General features: G+C 40.3%; 1 protein-coding gene across 1 annotated transcript; it reads left to right on the top strand.

The window, feature by feature from the left end:
- Positions 1–639: 639 nt before the first annotated feature.
- On the top strand, positions 640–3,533 carry HNRNPA0 (heterogeneous nuclear ribonucleoprotein A0). The gene has a single exon (XM_080671947.1). It carries the CDS (start codon positions 1,066–1,068, stop codon positions 1,978–1,980), a length of 915 nt encoding a protein of 304 aa, XP_080528073.1. The 5' UTR covers positions 640–1,065; the 3' UTR covers positions 1,981–3,533.
- The last annotated feature ends 11,685 nt before the right edge of the window (positions 3,534–15,218 follow it).

Here is a 15,218-nt window from a genome sequence, read left to right on the forward strand (position 1 = left end):
ACGTGCCAATGTTTAGTTTAAGTGCGCGTCGGGCCCACTGTAAACGGCCAATAACCGCCTTCCCCGACCAGGCCTCTACCTTCCATCTTTGTGCGGACGGGAGGGGCAAGGGCGCCAGGTGTAGCGCGAATACATCCAGGCCCCCAGTCCCAACAGTCAATTTTTCAAAAAACCCGCGCGTGGCGCCCCAGGCCGCATCCGTTGGGAACAGCCCCTAGAGTGCCTCCGCTCATCGCCCCTCCCAACCCCCTGCAAGCCCAGGGCGGGAGGAGGTGTGAGGTTGCTGGCAGGCTCCGCACGTCGGGGGCGTCGGGCCGGCGCGCTCCGGGGAGCGCGCCCGTCCAGCGGCTGCAGAAAACGGAAGTGGGTGCGAGCGGATTACGGTGATTGGCTGAATTGACGTGTCTCTCAAGGGGCTGGCGCGAACGCCACTGCGGAGTTGGGCGAGGGGACACGGCAAGGGGAGGGGTAAAATCACGGGGAACAGCCGCGGTGCTGGGGGCAAATGAATCGCGGAGGTGCGGGGAGTGCAGGGGTAGTTTCTCGTCAGGGCACGCTGGAGAGCTCGGAAGTAAAAGCGGGACGGTAGAGGCACCGCAGGAACGGAGCAGGCCGTGAGCTTGATTAGACCGCGGAGGGCGGGGAGTCTGTGATCAAGAGCGGCGCTGCGGCGCGGTAGGCGGGACTAAGGAGAACAAGGCGGGGATTGGCGGGTAGCCCTGGGCTGCCGTACGTCGGCGGTGACGCACGTCTCGGGGAGGGTGCGCGCGCGTTCAGCGGCCTCTTTGTGTGGTGCCCTGATAGGGGATCGGAGGTGGCGGTAGCTGCGGCCTTGGTTGTCTTCCAGTCTCCTCGGCTCGCCCTCTAGCCGGCATCTCTCCCCTTCCCTCCCCCTTCCTTTTTTCCTCCTTCCCTCCCCTTCCCTCCTTCCCTTCCCCGTCGGTGATCGGCGGTGGCGGCTCCAGCAACGGCTGGGCCCGGTCTGTGAAGAGGCCTTAGCCAACGATAACGGCGACGGCGAAACCTCGGAGCTCGCAGGGCGGGGGGAAGGCCCGGGCCTTGGAGATGGAGAATTCCCAGTTGTGTAAGCTGTTCATCGGCGGCCTCAATGTGCAGACGAGTGAGTCGGGCCTGCGCGGCCACTTTGAGGCCTTTGGGACCCTGACAGACTGCGTGGTGGTAGTGAACCCCCAGACCAAGCGCTCCCGTTGCTTCGGCTTCGTGACCTACTCCAATGTGGAGGAGGCCGATGCCGCCATGGCCGCTTCTCCTCATGCCGTAGACGGCAACACGGTGGAGCTGAAGCGGGCGGTGTCCCGGGAGGATTCGGCGCGGCCCGGTGCCCACGCCAAGGTTAAGAAGCTCTTTGTCGGTGGCCTTAAAGGAGACGTGGCCGAGGGCGACCTGATCGAGCACTTCTCGCAGTTTGGCACCGTGGAAAAAGCCGAGATTATTGCCGACAAGCAGTCTGGCAAAAAGCGTGGCTTCGGCTTCGTGTATTTCCAGAATCACGACGCGGCAGACAAGGCCGCAGTGGTCAAGTTCCATCCGATCCAGGGCCATCGCGTGGAGGTGAAAAAGGCCGTCCCCAAGGAGGATATCCACTCCGGTGGAGGTGGAGGCGGGTCCCGGTCGGGCCGAGGCGGCCGGGGCGGCCGGGGTCGCGGCGGTGGTCGTGACCAGAACGGCCTGTCTAAGGGCGGCGGCGGCGGTTACAACAGCTACGGTGGTTACGGCGGCGGCGGCGGCGGCTACAATGCCTACGGAGGCGGCGGAGGCGGTTCGTCCTACGGTGGAAGCGACTACGGTAACGGCTTCGGTGGCTTCGGCAGCTACAGCCAGCATCAGTCCTCCTATGGGCCCATGAAGAGTGGCGGCGGCGGCGGTGGAGGAGGCAGCAGCTGGGGCGGTCGCAGTAACAGTGGACCTTACAGAGGTGGCTATGGCGGTGGGGGTGGTTATGGAGGCAGTTCCTTCTGAAAAAAATTTTAATGTCTGGGATTGACTTTAGGGGTAGCTGTTTTCAACAACCCTAGGGTCAACTCCTGAGTTCCTTTCCCTCCTACCGCCTTCCCCATTTTGCCCTTGGGGGAGCCGCTTCTAAGGCTGCTTACCCTTAGGGGTATTGCCCTATTTGCCTGCCACCTCTCGTCTCTCCCTTTGAAGATGGACTCTGCCCCACATACACATTTTTGTGTTAGTTATTGATGGACTCTATTTTTTTATTATTACTTGGACCTTGGTCGTTTTTATACTAGCAAAATGTCTTGTTTTAATTTGTGTTTTTTTGGGGGGGAGGGAGTGAACTTGCTGATTCTGTAGCAACACCTGGGTGGGGGTTGGGGTGGGGGGTTAGTTTACTTTGTTGTAAGGACTTGATACCTGGCTACAGCGTTTTCTATGAAATCTACTTGGATCCCATGCCTGAAATTTGGAAGCATATGTACAAAAATCATTTTTACGTTTTATTTTTAATAAATCATTGTGTTTGACCGTACATGTCTAACATTTTTTTTTTCTAGGATCCATTCCGTACCGTTTTAAGGGATATTAGTTGAAAATTTTTCGTGTTAATTCTAAATTTTGATGTGTGCTTAGACAAACTTTTAAAAGGTCCTGTGGTTTTTATTTTTTTCTGTTGCCCTGCTAGTGACGTGTTGAATTTTATCCCTTTACAGGCAAAACTTTTGAAATGGTGGATGCGGCTTTTAAAATCTTTAAAATTTCTGTGCATCCATCTCTTGTACTTAAAGGATTTGCATATCATCTTGACATGATTGGTTACTTCTTTCTATGGGAATTTACTTCAAAGTATGTACTGTGCAGTTCTAAAATATTTTGTGTTAAGCATGTGTTTTCATTCATATAAACTGTTTAAAAATTTTCAGATGGCCTAGTTTCATCCCTCTTATTGGCTTGTCTGTAATGAATGGTTACAATAAGGGTTATATTTTACCCTCTAAAAATGCATTTTTGTATTTTCGGAGCAGGTTTAAACGTTTTTTTCCTGTAGCTGCTGGCCTCATGGAAATCCTTCTCCCAGTGTTTGTAGCGCCATCTACTGGCAGGATGGCATTATATGGGCAAAACAATTGGTTTAAAAACTTGAGTTTAGGACAATTGCATCAGATTTAGAAGTTTTGCCATCAAAAATCTGTGCAGACTTGGTTACACATTTACTTGTAACTAAGGTGGGCTTTACAGGAATGTAGTTATGAGTCCATATCACAATTGCCCTTTTTACACGAGATTTGAAAATGTAAAGTGCTATGCATAGCGTGGGCAATGGCCCCAATTTGCTATGACAACTAATGAACCAGCTACTGTACTGGTATCTTAGATGCAAGTTGTAAAGCAAAATATCTGTAATCTGCTTGGTTAACAAATGTATATTTGTAGCCCTTTCATGCAATAGATTTCAAGTTGTTGTTTATAAAAAACAAAACAACGATATAGGAGAAAATTATCTTCCTGGATAGAAATATAGAATAGCAACGTTTATGGATATAACAAATAAAGAATTCTTTACACGATTGAGTGAGAGTATGTATAACCTGGTGGGTGGGTTCAGAATACCTGTTAATCTAGTACATTTAATGTTATAAAATATTCGGCTTCAATTTTGCTGCGGAAAGCCGTGCTAAGAAGCTTTCAGAAGGAGATTATTGGACTTAAAAGGATATTTTAACATTTGACCCCTTTTCTCTTTTAGTTCTTGTCACTATATATTTTTTAAGATGCTTGCCAAATCCCCCCCCCCCCCCCCCCCCCCCCCCCCCCCCCGCCCATTAATTATCAGGGCTCTACTTTGAAGGGGAAGAAAGGTCAAGATTGCTAAGCTAGGTTATGGCTGCTCAGTTGTCACTTTAACAAAGGGTAGCTGATGCTTGGTATAAATAAGTGTACTTCTATGGCAAATGGGATAGATGTTTTTGCACATAGAGTAAACACAAGGTATTTTGCTCTCAAATGGTTCTACAGTTTAATTTTTTTTTTTATTTTTCACTTTTAGTGAAACCCTACATGTGGGCTTTATTTAGTAATTTGGTCCAGTGTTTTGGGGTTCTGTAGGGTACAGAGAATGATATGCTTAAATTTTTTTGTTATAATTGTCACTGTTCATCTTTACTCAGTTTTAGTGGAAGATCTATTTTTTTCTGGGAATAGACCATCTTTTGGAAGGTTTTCAAAGTGATAAGATTGTTGTCATTTTGAATTCCAATGTAGTGACTTCTAAAATTGAATTATGTAACAGTAACTTCTATTTGCTAGAAAAGCGACTTAGTGTTCTGTTTAAGGTATATTAATACTTAGCTATATTGTCATGTGTGTACCTTTACAAATTTCTGTAATTTGGACTGGTATTTACTCTTTTCAGAATTCCTTTTGTCAATTTTTATGCAAGCATTTTTGGCATGTGGGACTTTTATTGGGAGAGGGGCCAACCAGTTGTATGTTTTGATTTCTTTCATTTATGAATACAATTTGTTTCCCTATTGTGAAAAACTTTTGCATATATAGTATTTTTAGTATAAATTCAGTGGTAATCATTAGTTAAAAGTGGTTTAAAAGGTTTTTAAAAATTGGTAGTAATTTCAAATTTTAAGCTTGCAAGTGGTAATTATTCATAGTGGTAACTATCAAATTAGAATGATAATGGATTGTTTCCTATAAATTAGTGATTTGGAACAAGATTTCATATTTAAATTCACCATACATTTGTTTTTAAGCAAGGTTAAAAGATTGAGGATACTTGAGAATTTGGTATTTATGATTATTTCTCTCAAGACCAGAAGTGACAGTGTTAGTTACTTGATTTGTAGCCTTATTTACTTTTTAACTGCTAAATTTTCTGAAATTTAAGAATTTGCATTTAAAAATGCCTGTGTTTTTGCTGATTGAAAATGGGTGTTTGGATGTTGGATTGATTTGAACAGAACTGCATCTAGACATTATGCATATTACCCAAAAAAGCAACATTTGTACTTAGGGTAAGTCTCTTTCATTTTAACCAATTTTCTGAGTCAGTGAAGATTTTGGTCACTGGGAAAAATTGCTTCTATTTCCGTTTCAAATGCCCTATTTTGTTTTCTTCTGAAACAGCAACAAAGATCACCTCTAAAACAAGGGAGGACAATGCTTTTTTTTGCTTTTTCCTAGTGTTTTACTAAAGGTTAATTTAATGTGCCTTTGTCTCATACTTTTTATTAAAAGTGTATATACAAAAAATTGTACATTTTTTCCAATTAAAAAGTCCCTTGAAATAATAAAGCTAAGAAACATACTTTCTGCTATATGCCATAAAAGTGTTGCATAACATTTGGATTATACTTTAAATCACAGAAAATACTAGTATTACAAGGAAATAGGAAATTCGAAAATCTTACTGAATCTTGGGGCTCTGATAATTTTCAATTATCCTTTGAAATAACTTAGAATTAACTGCTTATAAACCAAACTAAAGAAGTGAATAAAAATCCTACCTATGTGAGCAAACCTACTTCTCAAGGATAATTTTTGTTAATAAGATATATATATTCAGCAAGATCTTTTTTTTTAATCCTCACCTAAGGATGTGTTTTTATTTTTTAGAGAGGAAGGGAGAAAAACATCGATCAGTTGTCCCCATACATACCCTTTGAACCCATAACTTAGGTATGTGTTCTGACTAGGAATTGAACCCGTAACCAGCCACCTGGCCAGGCTAGCTAGATATTTTTGTGTGCACTTAGGTTAGTTAAGTTTATATAGTCCAGTTTATGTGTATTCTCCCATATATGTCTGTATACTGTTGCATAATATAGCTATACCACAATTTAGAACATTATTGATGAATATGAGTTTTCTTCCATTGCTGTTAATAATGCAGTGATTATCATCAAATATATACTTGGTTGATGAAATAACTACCTCAGAGTTAAATGTGCTAGATAATGCAGCAGTTGTCTGGAGTATTTTTTAGTTCTCAGTATAGACATAGAAAAAGGTACATACTCATTGGTGGCTTTTTTAAAGCTTTAGGGTAAATTCAGTTAAAACATTTTACTGAAAATTGTCAAAGCTAGATTATATATGATAATACATTTCATGACTTTTGTCTTCCCTTTTTGTATTCTCCAATAGTCTTACTGCAGAGATATTTCCCAGTTTTTCCATGTGATGTCTACACATAAAACTTAGATAGCATTGTTTACTGTGTTGGCTATATGCTTTGCACTACTAAGCACTTTGCATGCATCACTTCATTTATCTTAGTTCTCAGAATAATTCTATGATGAGATCCTAATGTCTGTATGTTGCATAGTAGCTACAGGCTTACCTAATTGAAATAATTTGTGTAAGGTCATGTAGCTATTGAGAACAAGAAATGGGCATCTTTTTGCTTGCATTTAAAAGGCACATTGTAAGGTAAAAAACAAAAACTTGCTTGTTTTCTCCCAGTACCCTATAACCTATATTAGGTTATCTCTGGGTACTTCTAGATGTTTTTATTTGCATGAATACCATAATTTATTAACACGTTTCCAGTTTTTCTGCCCTTATAATTTAAAACAACTTCTGCAGGTCATGTTTTGCCATTTATAACATGTCAAAGGGGAACAAAAGTACAGGCGCTTGGCTGAAGACATTGGTTATATAGATGTCCAGCTAGTCCTCTTAAGAAATCTGCTGGGGCCCTGCAAGGATTTGCTGGATATTTTACAGTTAAAATCCCAATTTTGCTTTGTCCTTTTTCTTCTGATTTTTGTTTTAGTTTCTTATGAGAAAGACTTGATTAAAAAATAAGTAATTCATCTATTAAAAACAAGGCTGCCCTAGCCAGTTTGGTCAGCCTGCGGACCAAAGGGTCCAGGGTTTGATCCTGTCAAGGGCACGTACCTTGGTTGCAGGCTCCTCCCTGGACCGGGCCCTGGTCAGGGCTCCTGTAGGAGGCAACCAGTAGATGTGTTTCTCTCACACTGATGTTTCTCTCTGTCTTTCCCTCTCTCTTCCACTTGCCCTAAAAATCACTGGAAAAATCCTCTGGTGAGGATTAACAAAAACAACTAAAACACCAACCAACCAAACAAAAAGCCTAAGCGCCCTTTACTATATTCTGAAGGTGCTATATACATTGAGTTTTAGGATTATTTTGTAGCAATAAATATGCCATTTATTGCTTTTCTCTGGTTTGTCCTACTTAAAACTTGCAGCATCATATTTCAGTTGTGTGTTAATGGAGGATTTTTACTATAGAAATTGTCTTTAGTTGAATTTTAAATGATTTACTAAATACTTTCTCAAGAAGCTAAAGAGGAGAAAATAACAGAATGGAAAGGGTATCCTGGGAAAGGATCCTAGTTGGGCAATAATCCAATTGAAATGTGAATTAAGATATTACTATTTAACCTTGGTAAATTAAGTTATTTGGACTTCAATTTCCTATGATGTGAATGAAGACTATAATCACTTGAATTCTAATTTGATAATGTTATTCTTTTCATCATATTTGGTTATTATTCAGTAACAGCCTTTAAGAGGAACCCTTAGACTAATTCTGATTTCAATGAAAATTTATTGAGCATGACTTAGCTAAATAATAAGTAAGGAACAGCCCTTGCTCACAAGGTACCCACAATTTAGTTTGGTGGAATGTAAGGAATTGTGATAGAGTGGCCATTTTAGTCAGAGATACATGAGCCATAGTGGTGACTTTCTATGTGGGTCAAGGAAAATGTTAAAGAAGAGACATTTGGACTAGCTTTGAAATTTGAATGGAAGGGCATTGATTCATTCCACAGCTTATGGCTAATGTATTGGGCTCCTTGATTTTTTTCTTAAATTGTTATACCACACAGACCTTTAAAAGCACATCATCCATTTTTATTTTGCATTATTTTATGATTCATGATTTTTGGTAAGTATTAACAAAATCACCTTAAGGGAGACAACTTAATCAGTTGAGATCTTAAATTGGAAAATGATAATCATTATCTATATATATAAAAGGCTAATATGAGAAGTGTCCCCTTGGGAGTTTGACCAGGAGACCAGGAGTTCAATTGCTCCCTATGATGTGTGCTGACCACCAGGGGGCAGTGTGGAATGAAGGAAGGCCCCAGCCAGCAGCCAGGGAAGGAAGGCTGGCCAGGCCTAGGGACCCTATCTGTGCACAAACTTCATGCACCGGGCCTCTAGTATATTAATTATATAGTATATAGTAGGCCACTGTTAGCATTATGCTCACCATCCTTGCATTGTCTCATGTCTTTGCTATATTTTGGCTTATTAGCTGATTTTAAAATACAATTTTTTCTTAAAATACAGTTTTGTTAGAAAATAAGTTTTGCAGTAATTAACATAGTTTCTGAAGAAAAAGTAACTGCATTTGCTATAATTTAAAGATTTATATGTGTCCTAAATTTTACTTTAAAAATAAAGTTTACAGCCCTAACCGGTTTGGCTCAGTGGATAGAGTGTTGGCCTGCGGACTGAAGGGTCCCAGGTTCGATTCCGGTCAGGGGCATGTACCTTGGTTGTGGGCACGTCCCCAGTGGGGGGTGTGCAGGAGGCGGCTGATCGATGTTTCTCTCTCCTTGATGTTTCTACTTCTCCCTTCCTCTCTGTAAAAAATCAATAAAATATATTAAAAAAAAAATAAAATAAAAATAAAGTTTACAGCCCTAGCCGGTTTGGCTCAGTGGATGGAGTCACCCTAAGGACTGAAGGGTCCCTGGTTTGATTCTGGTCCAGGTCATGTACCTCAGTTGCAGGATCCTCCCTGGCCCAGGCCCTGGTCAGGGCGTGTGCAGGAGGCAACCCATCGATGTGTTTCTCTCACACCAGTATTTCTGTCTTTCCCTCTCTCTTCTATTCTCTAAGAAATCAATGGAAAAATTTCCTTGAGTGAGGATTTAAAAAATAATAAAGTTAACAGTTGTATAATTTTGGGGGAGGTGGAGTTAGTTTGAAAAATTAGTGGACATGAATTATTAGCCTCAAGTTGAATTTGAATTTAGCACATATGAATGTTCTTGATGCTTAAATTTAGCTTTTTACTAAATATGTGTGGAAGTGTCTTACTTGGGAAATAGAATTTATTGCTCATTTCAAAGAGAAGCACACAACTGGTTTGGGAAAATTAGTCTTTGGCATTGGAGCTGGCTTTGGATGAACTTTGAATTCTCCCTAAATGATAATATAAATGTTGCAGATAAAACATTTATCTTAAAAAGGAGATACTTGAAAGCTGCTTTTAAAAAGGACCCCCCCCCATAAATAATAAATAAATAAATAAATAAATAAATAAATAAATAAATAAATAGGAATCCCAAAGTTGGAAGGCTAGAAAGGGCAATTGAGTCATGTACTGTTTCCACCTACTTTTTTACTTGCATTTGGAGCTGGAAGATTTGAATATTCAGAGAGGGAAAGGATTTAAGGAGATACCTTGCCAGGCATTCTATTCATAGTTGTGTGCTTTCTTTTCTACTCAACCAGATTTTCTTTGGCTCCATTGATTTTTCTACCACTTTATATTGTTTGCTTAAAAAAAATTACCTGAAATAGGTTTGTGTCCATATCCTGCTCTAAAATTCTCTGATATGAACTTGTACCATTTAAATACTATGCCTATTTCCCAGTGGTTACCATCTGTATCATCAGGTATTGATTACCTTCTTTGTGCAAAACACATCTGGGATCCAGAGATACATAGCAGTGGGTTCCTGTCTTAAAATAACTTGCATTCTGGTTGGAATTCTATTTCTTTTGAAATTATGTATCCGTTCCTTTTCAGCGTTATGGCACCATCTCATGTTGTCACATCATGCAAACAAATTAGAGTTAGCCTTGTCATTTAGTGTATGTTTTCTGATTAAAATTAAGGCTTCACTCCTTCATTGGTTACTTGTTCGGATAACATGAACGATGCATTTTTTTTCTTTGATGCATATATTGTAAAGTAATTTGCCTCAGAGTAGGCATCTGATTTAATATTTTATAATCCTTAAGGACATACATTTTAGCATCAATAGACCAGGTTCCACCTTGACCGGTGTGGCTCAATTGGAGCGTTGTCCCATATAGGGAAAGGTTATGGGTTTGGTTCCCAGTCAGGGCACATACTTAGGTTGTGGGTTTGATCCCTGGTTGGGGCACATATGGGAAGCTACAGATTTGTGTTTTTCACATCACTGTTTCTCTCTCGCTTCCTCTTTAAAATCAATGAATGTGTTATTGGTTGAGGATTAAAAAAAAAACAATAAAAGGACCAGGTTCCATTCCTGACCCTGTCACTTTCTAGCTCTATGATCTTGAACAAATTGGCCTGAATCTCAGTTTTCTTGTCTTTAAAAAGGAGAGACTACTAGTAATGTCTGTGTCACAGGGTTGAACAGATTCAGTGAAAATGCATATAAAGTAAAAGGGCTTACTTTTGTCTCTGATGCATAGTATTGCTAATATTAGAACCTCTGGTAAGTGGTGTGATTGACTAGCACACCTCGTCTTCATCCCAATCACGTAGTGTTTGAATAACACTTGAAAAGAGTAGTGATATAAGCATATGTAGTTCATATAGCAGTCTTAGTAACTGAGATTTGGTTTTTAATCTAGGCTTTACCCTTGAAGACTTGCTGGGTTAGCTTGGATGTGGGGACCCCCATACCTCTGCTGCTTCAACTTTAGTGGAGATATCAACCATTTTAGCTATCTGTGTTTAAGTACTTGCTACTATAAGGAAGATAAAAATAATGTGAAGGTTGAGGACAGGTGACTTCCAGGTAGTAAGAAAGATTAAGAGAAGTACTGTGGATAGATAGAGCATTTGATCTAAAAAAATTGGCCACAAAAAGGGGGGTGGGGAAGAGGTAATTTCAAGTAGATGGACAAAAAGGCAGAGACATGGAACATATACAGAGAAGTATGCCTCCTGTGTGCTAAACACTACTAAGTACATTTACAAATGTTCTCATTGGTTCCATTCAATAATCCTCCTTTTTCATAGATTAGGTACCTGAAGCTTATCTCAGAAAGGGGAGGTAACTTTCCCAAGGCCACCAGCTGGTGAAGTGATTGAGCTGGGAGTTGAATCCAAGTCTGACCAATTTCAATGGTTGTACTTTTCACTAACCTTCATTTGCTTCCAAATACAAGTGGCTAATCTGTACTAAAGATAAAGGATAGTTGTGGGAAATAAATTGGGAAAAGCTGGAACTGCATACTTAGGTCTTTGAGTAGTATGCTAAGGAATGTGGATTTTATCTGGCAGGCAATGGAAGTCACTAAAGGTTTTTTCAAGTTTCTTTTTAAAATATATTTTTATTGATTTCGGAGAAGAAGGGAGAGGGAGAGGGAGAGATAGAAACATCAACGATGAGAGGGAATCACTGATAGGCTGCTTCCTGCACCGTCTCCCCCCCACCCCCCCACCCCCCGCCCCTGCCTCTGCCCCTGTCCCTGCCCCTGCCCCTGCCCCAGGAGAACAAGCCCACAATCCGAGCATGTGCACTGACTGGGAATTGAACCATAACCTCTTGGTTCATAGGTCAACGCTCAACCACTGAGCCATACCAGCCAGGTGTCACTAAAGGTTTTTGAGCAATAGTGGTAGTGAAACTAATTTGGAAAGATTAATCCAGTAGCATTGAGTAAAATAGGTGTCATTTGAATGTTTTAGTGGCAAGGCGGCTAAGTTAACTAACAACTGATATTAACCAGGTAAGAAAATGAAAGCATGTACAAACAGGCAGAACTGGAAATAGACTGAAAGGGAATTTGAGGGAAGTTGTGAAAGTATAATTGCCAAATGATTGGATATGTGGGGAATAAAGGAGTTGAATCAATTATTGTGTGAATAGAAGGATGGTGATGCCATGGAGAATGGGAAGAGATTTAGAAGGAAAGTTTGGACATAGTTGATGATGCTGGTAAGCACATTGAAGCATTGTTTCTTTAAATCCTCATCCAAGAATATGTTTATTGATTTTGAGAGAGAGAAATATGGATGTGAGAGAGAAATATTGGTCAGTTGCCTTCAGTACATGCCCCACCTGGGGACTGAACCCAGACCTAGGTTTGTGCCCTGACCGGGATTGAACCGGCCGCCTTTGGTTTCATGGGATGATGCTCCAACGAGTCACCCAGCCAGGTCCAAAGAATTATTTCTTTTGGAGAGAGCTTTACAAGTGGTTTCTGTGATGAAGATTATCCTTTCTCTTCCTGAGCCACTCTCCACCTTCCTATTCCTTGCTCTGTGTTAAGAACTGGGCACTATTTTCTCTGACTTCATTTTGGGTTTGGATAGTTGGGAGCAAATGGCAGGAGATTTGGAGAGGGAGAAAGGTGGCATCAAGATATTTGTTTCCTGTCCCCAAATATATTCAGCAAACAGGTTATCAGTGGCCACATTTTTGCTCCAGTGGCTTTCACAGCTCTATGTCTTTTCTGGCTTTTGGTAACTACTCCCTCCTATTGCTACTTTAGGCTCCCTGTTGCTGGCCCCAGATGGTTCTCCAAACAGTGTTGTTTCCTTGACTGTGCCCACACTCTTGTAAATAGTTACTTTTATTAAGATTTCAGCCATCCGCCAAAACCAGTTTGGCTCAGTGGATAGAGCGTCGGCCTGCGGACTGAAGGGTCCCGGGTTCGATTCCGGTCAGGGGCATGTACCTTGGTTGTGGGCACATCCCCAGTAGGGGGTGTGCAGGAGGCAGCTGATCGATGTTTCTAACACTCTATTCCTCTCCGTAAAAAATCAATAAAATATATTTTAAAAAAAAAGATTTCAGCCATCCTTTTGAATGTGCCAACAGTTGTCATCTCTTCAGTGCTAAAAATTTTAATCCCCTCCACATTTTTCTAATGATGTCAGGTTAAATTTATGACTCTTATGCGATCTCCCAGGCACCACCATACCTGAAGAAGACCTATTTGCACTATGTTACTCTCCTCACCTATCATAAATTTTCTCTTATTGTTTGAAATCGTCTTCCTGTTTTCCTATGATGTCAGGTTAAATTTATGACTCTTATGCTTGATGATTCAGCTGGAAATAGAGCAGTGCCCTGGCCACCTGGTCGGGGTGTGTATGGGAGGCAGCTGATTTATGTTTCTCCCTTATATCAATGTTTCTCTCTCCCTCTCCCTTCCTCTCTCTCTAAAGTCAATAAAAACACAGTTTAAAACATACATAAAAACATATATAAAACATATAAACGTATATTTAAAAAGTCCCTGCTGTCAATGGAGCTGATATTTATTTATTTATTATGAATTTATTGGGGTGACATTGGTTAATAAAATTGTTTCAAATGTACAGTTCTACAACATATCACCTGTATATTGTACTGTGTTCACCACCCAAAGTCAAGTCTCCGTCCATCACCATTTATACCCCTTGGCCTTCTTCTACCTCCCTTTCCCTCTGGTAATCACCATACTGTTGTCTGTATCCATGAGTTATTGTTTTTTTCTTAATCCCTTCACCTTTTTACCTAGTCCCTAATCCCCCTTCCCTCTGACAGCTGTCTATTCTCTGTATCTATGAGTCTGTTTCTTTTTTTAAAAAAAATTTTGTTCATTATATTCCACATACAAGTGAAATCATATGATATTTGTATTTCTCTGACTAGCTTATTTCACTTAGCATAATAATCCTCAGGTCCATCTTTTCTGTTGCAAAAGAGAAACATTGATGTGAGAGAGCCACATCGATTAGTTGCCTTCCACACATGCCCCAACCGGGGCTGGGGATTGAGCTGCAACTGAGGTCCTCGGACTGATGCTCTATCCACTGCGCCAAACCAGCTAGGGCTCTGTCCTGATCTTGTAATAAGAGTTTGGTACAGAGAAGATGAGACTTGGGTCACATAGAAGAGAGATTGTGACTAAAATGCCCATTTGACATCTCTTCTCAATTTCTTTATTCTGAACATCAGAGTCATAGAAAGTTCCCCTCAAATCTCTGGGTCCGTATATCCATGAACTTGAAGATTTTATTTTCAATTGGTGGAACTGTTTGTACATTCCAATTGATTCTAATCAAAGTTTTATACTTTTATATCAAATTGCAGATACTAATTTCATCATCAGGCTGGGAAAGATGTTGAACGAGGAGGATAAATATGGATTTATTTAGTAAGAACCAATAAAGTATTCATATCCTTTGACTCTAGGACTTTAGTACTAGGAATTTAACCTAAAAAACAATTCAATAAAAGGAAAACAGAGTTTGCACAAAGGCAATCATTATAACATTATCTGTAGCAAGATATTGGAAACTGTAAATGTCAAACATCAGGGAAATGTTTACTAAATTGTGCTCTGTGAAAAGGTAAAATATAAAAAAATGTTTTCTATCAACAAATGGCTGGATAAATAAAATGTGATATATACATACAATGGAATATTATTCAGCCAAAAAGAATGAAATTTTGATACATACTACAACATGGATGAACCTTAAAAACATTAGGCTATGCCCTAGCCGGTTTGGCTCAGGGGATAGAGCATTGGCCTGCGGACTGAAGGGTCCTGGGTTTGATTCCAGTCATGGGCACTTGGCGGGCTTGATCCCCAGTAGGGGGTGTGCAGGAGGCAGCCGATTAATGATTCTCTCACATCATTGATATTTCAATCTCTCTCTCCCTCTCCTTTCCTCTCTGAAATAAAAAATAAAATAAAAACAAAACATTATGTTTAGTGAAATAGGCCTGACACCAAAAAATGACAAATATTGTATGATTGTACTTACATGAGGTATCTAGGCAAGTTCATAGAGACAGAAGGTAGAATTAGAGGTTATCAAGGATTTGGAGGAGGGGAGAATGAAAAGTTACTATTTAATGGATAAAGAGTTTTTTGGGGGATGATGAAAATGTTCTGGAGATGGATATGGTGATGGTGCACAACATTGTTAATGTACTTAATTTCACTTCTTTGTGCACTTAAAAATAATTAAGATAGTAAATTTTATGTATATTCTACCATAATAAAAGTTATATATGTAATAAAGTATTTAGTATATACTATTTAATGTAATACAACATGTAAGTGTATTAAAGTATAGGAGGTAAACAACTAAGCCTTTTAAGTTATTTTTAACGATCTTCTATCACCATTTATCGCCTCTATGTAAATGAAGCCATGAGACATTGAAATTACCTAGTTGCCACTACTTATAATTATGAATACCCTTTGTAAAGCTTCACAGAATTATTTACCCAATTTGCAACTTT

The sequence above is a fragment of the Plecotus auritus genome (genome assembly GCF_963455305.1).
Source record: "Plecotus auritus genome assembly, chromosome: 6".
In the NCBI taxonomy this organism is placed as follows: Eukaryota; Metazoa; Chordata; class Mammalia; order Chiroptera; family Vespertilionidae; genus Plecotus; species Plecotus auritus.

What these genes read in the sequence shown, in the direction of transcription:
- HNRNPA0 (XM_080671947.1), top strand. Translation starts at nt 1,066, where the DNA reads ATGGAGAATTCCCAGTTGTGTAAGCTGTTCATCGGCGGCCTCAATGTG.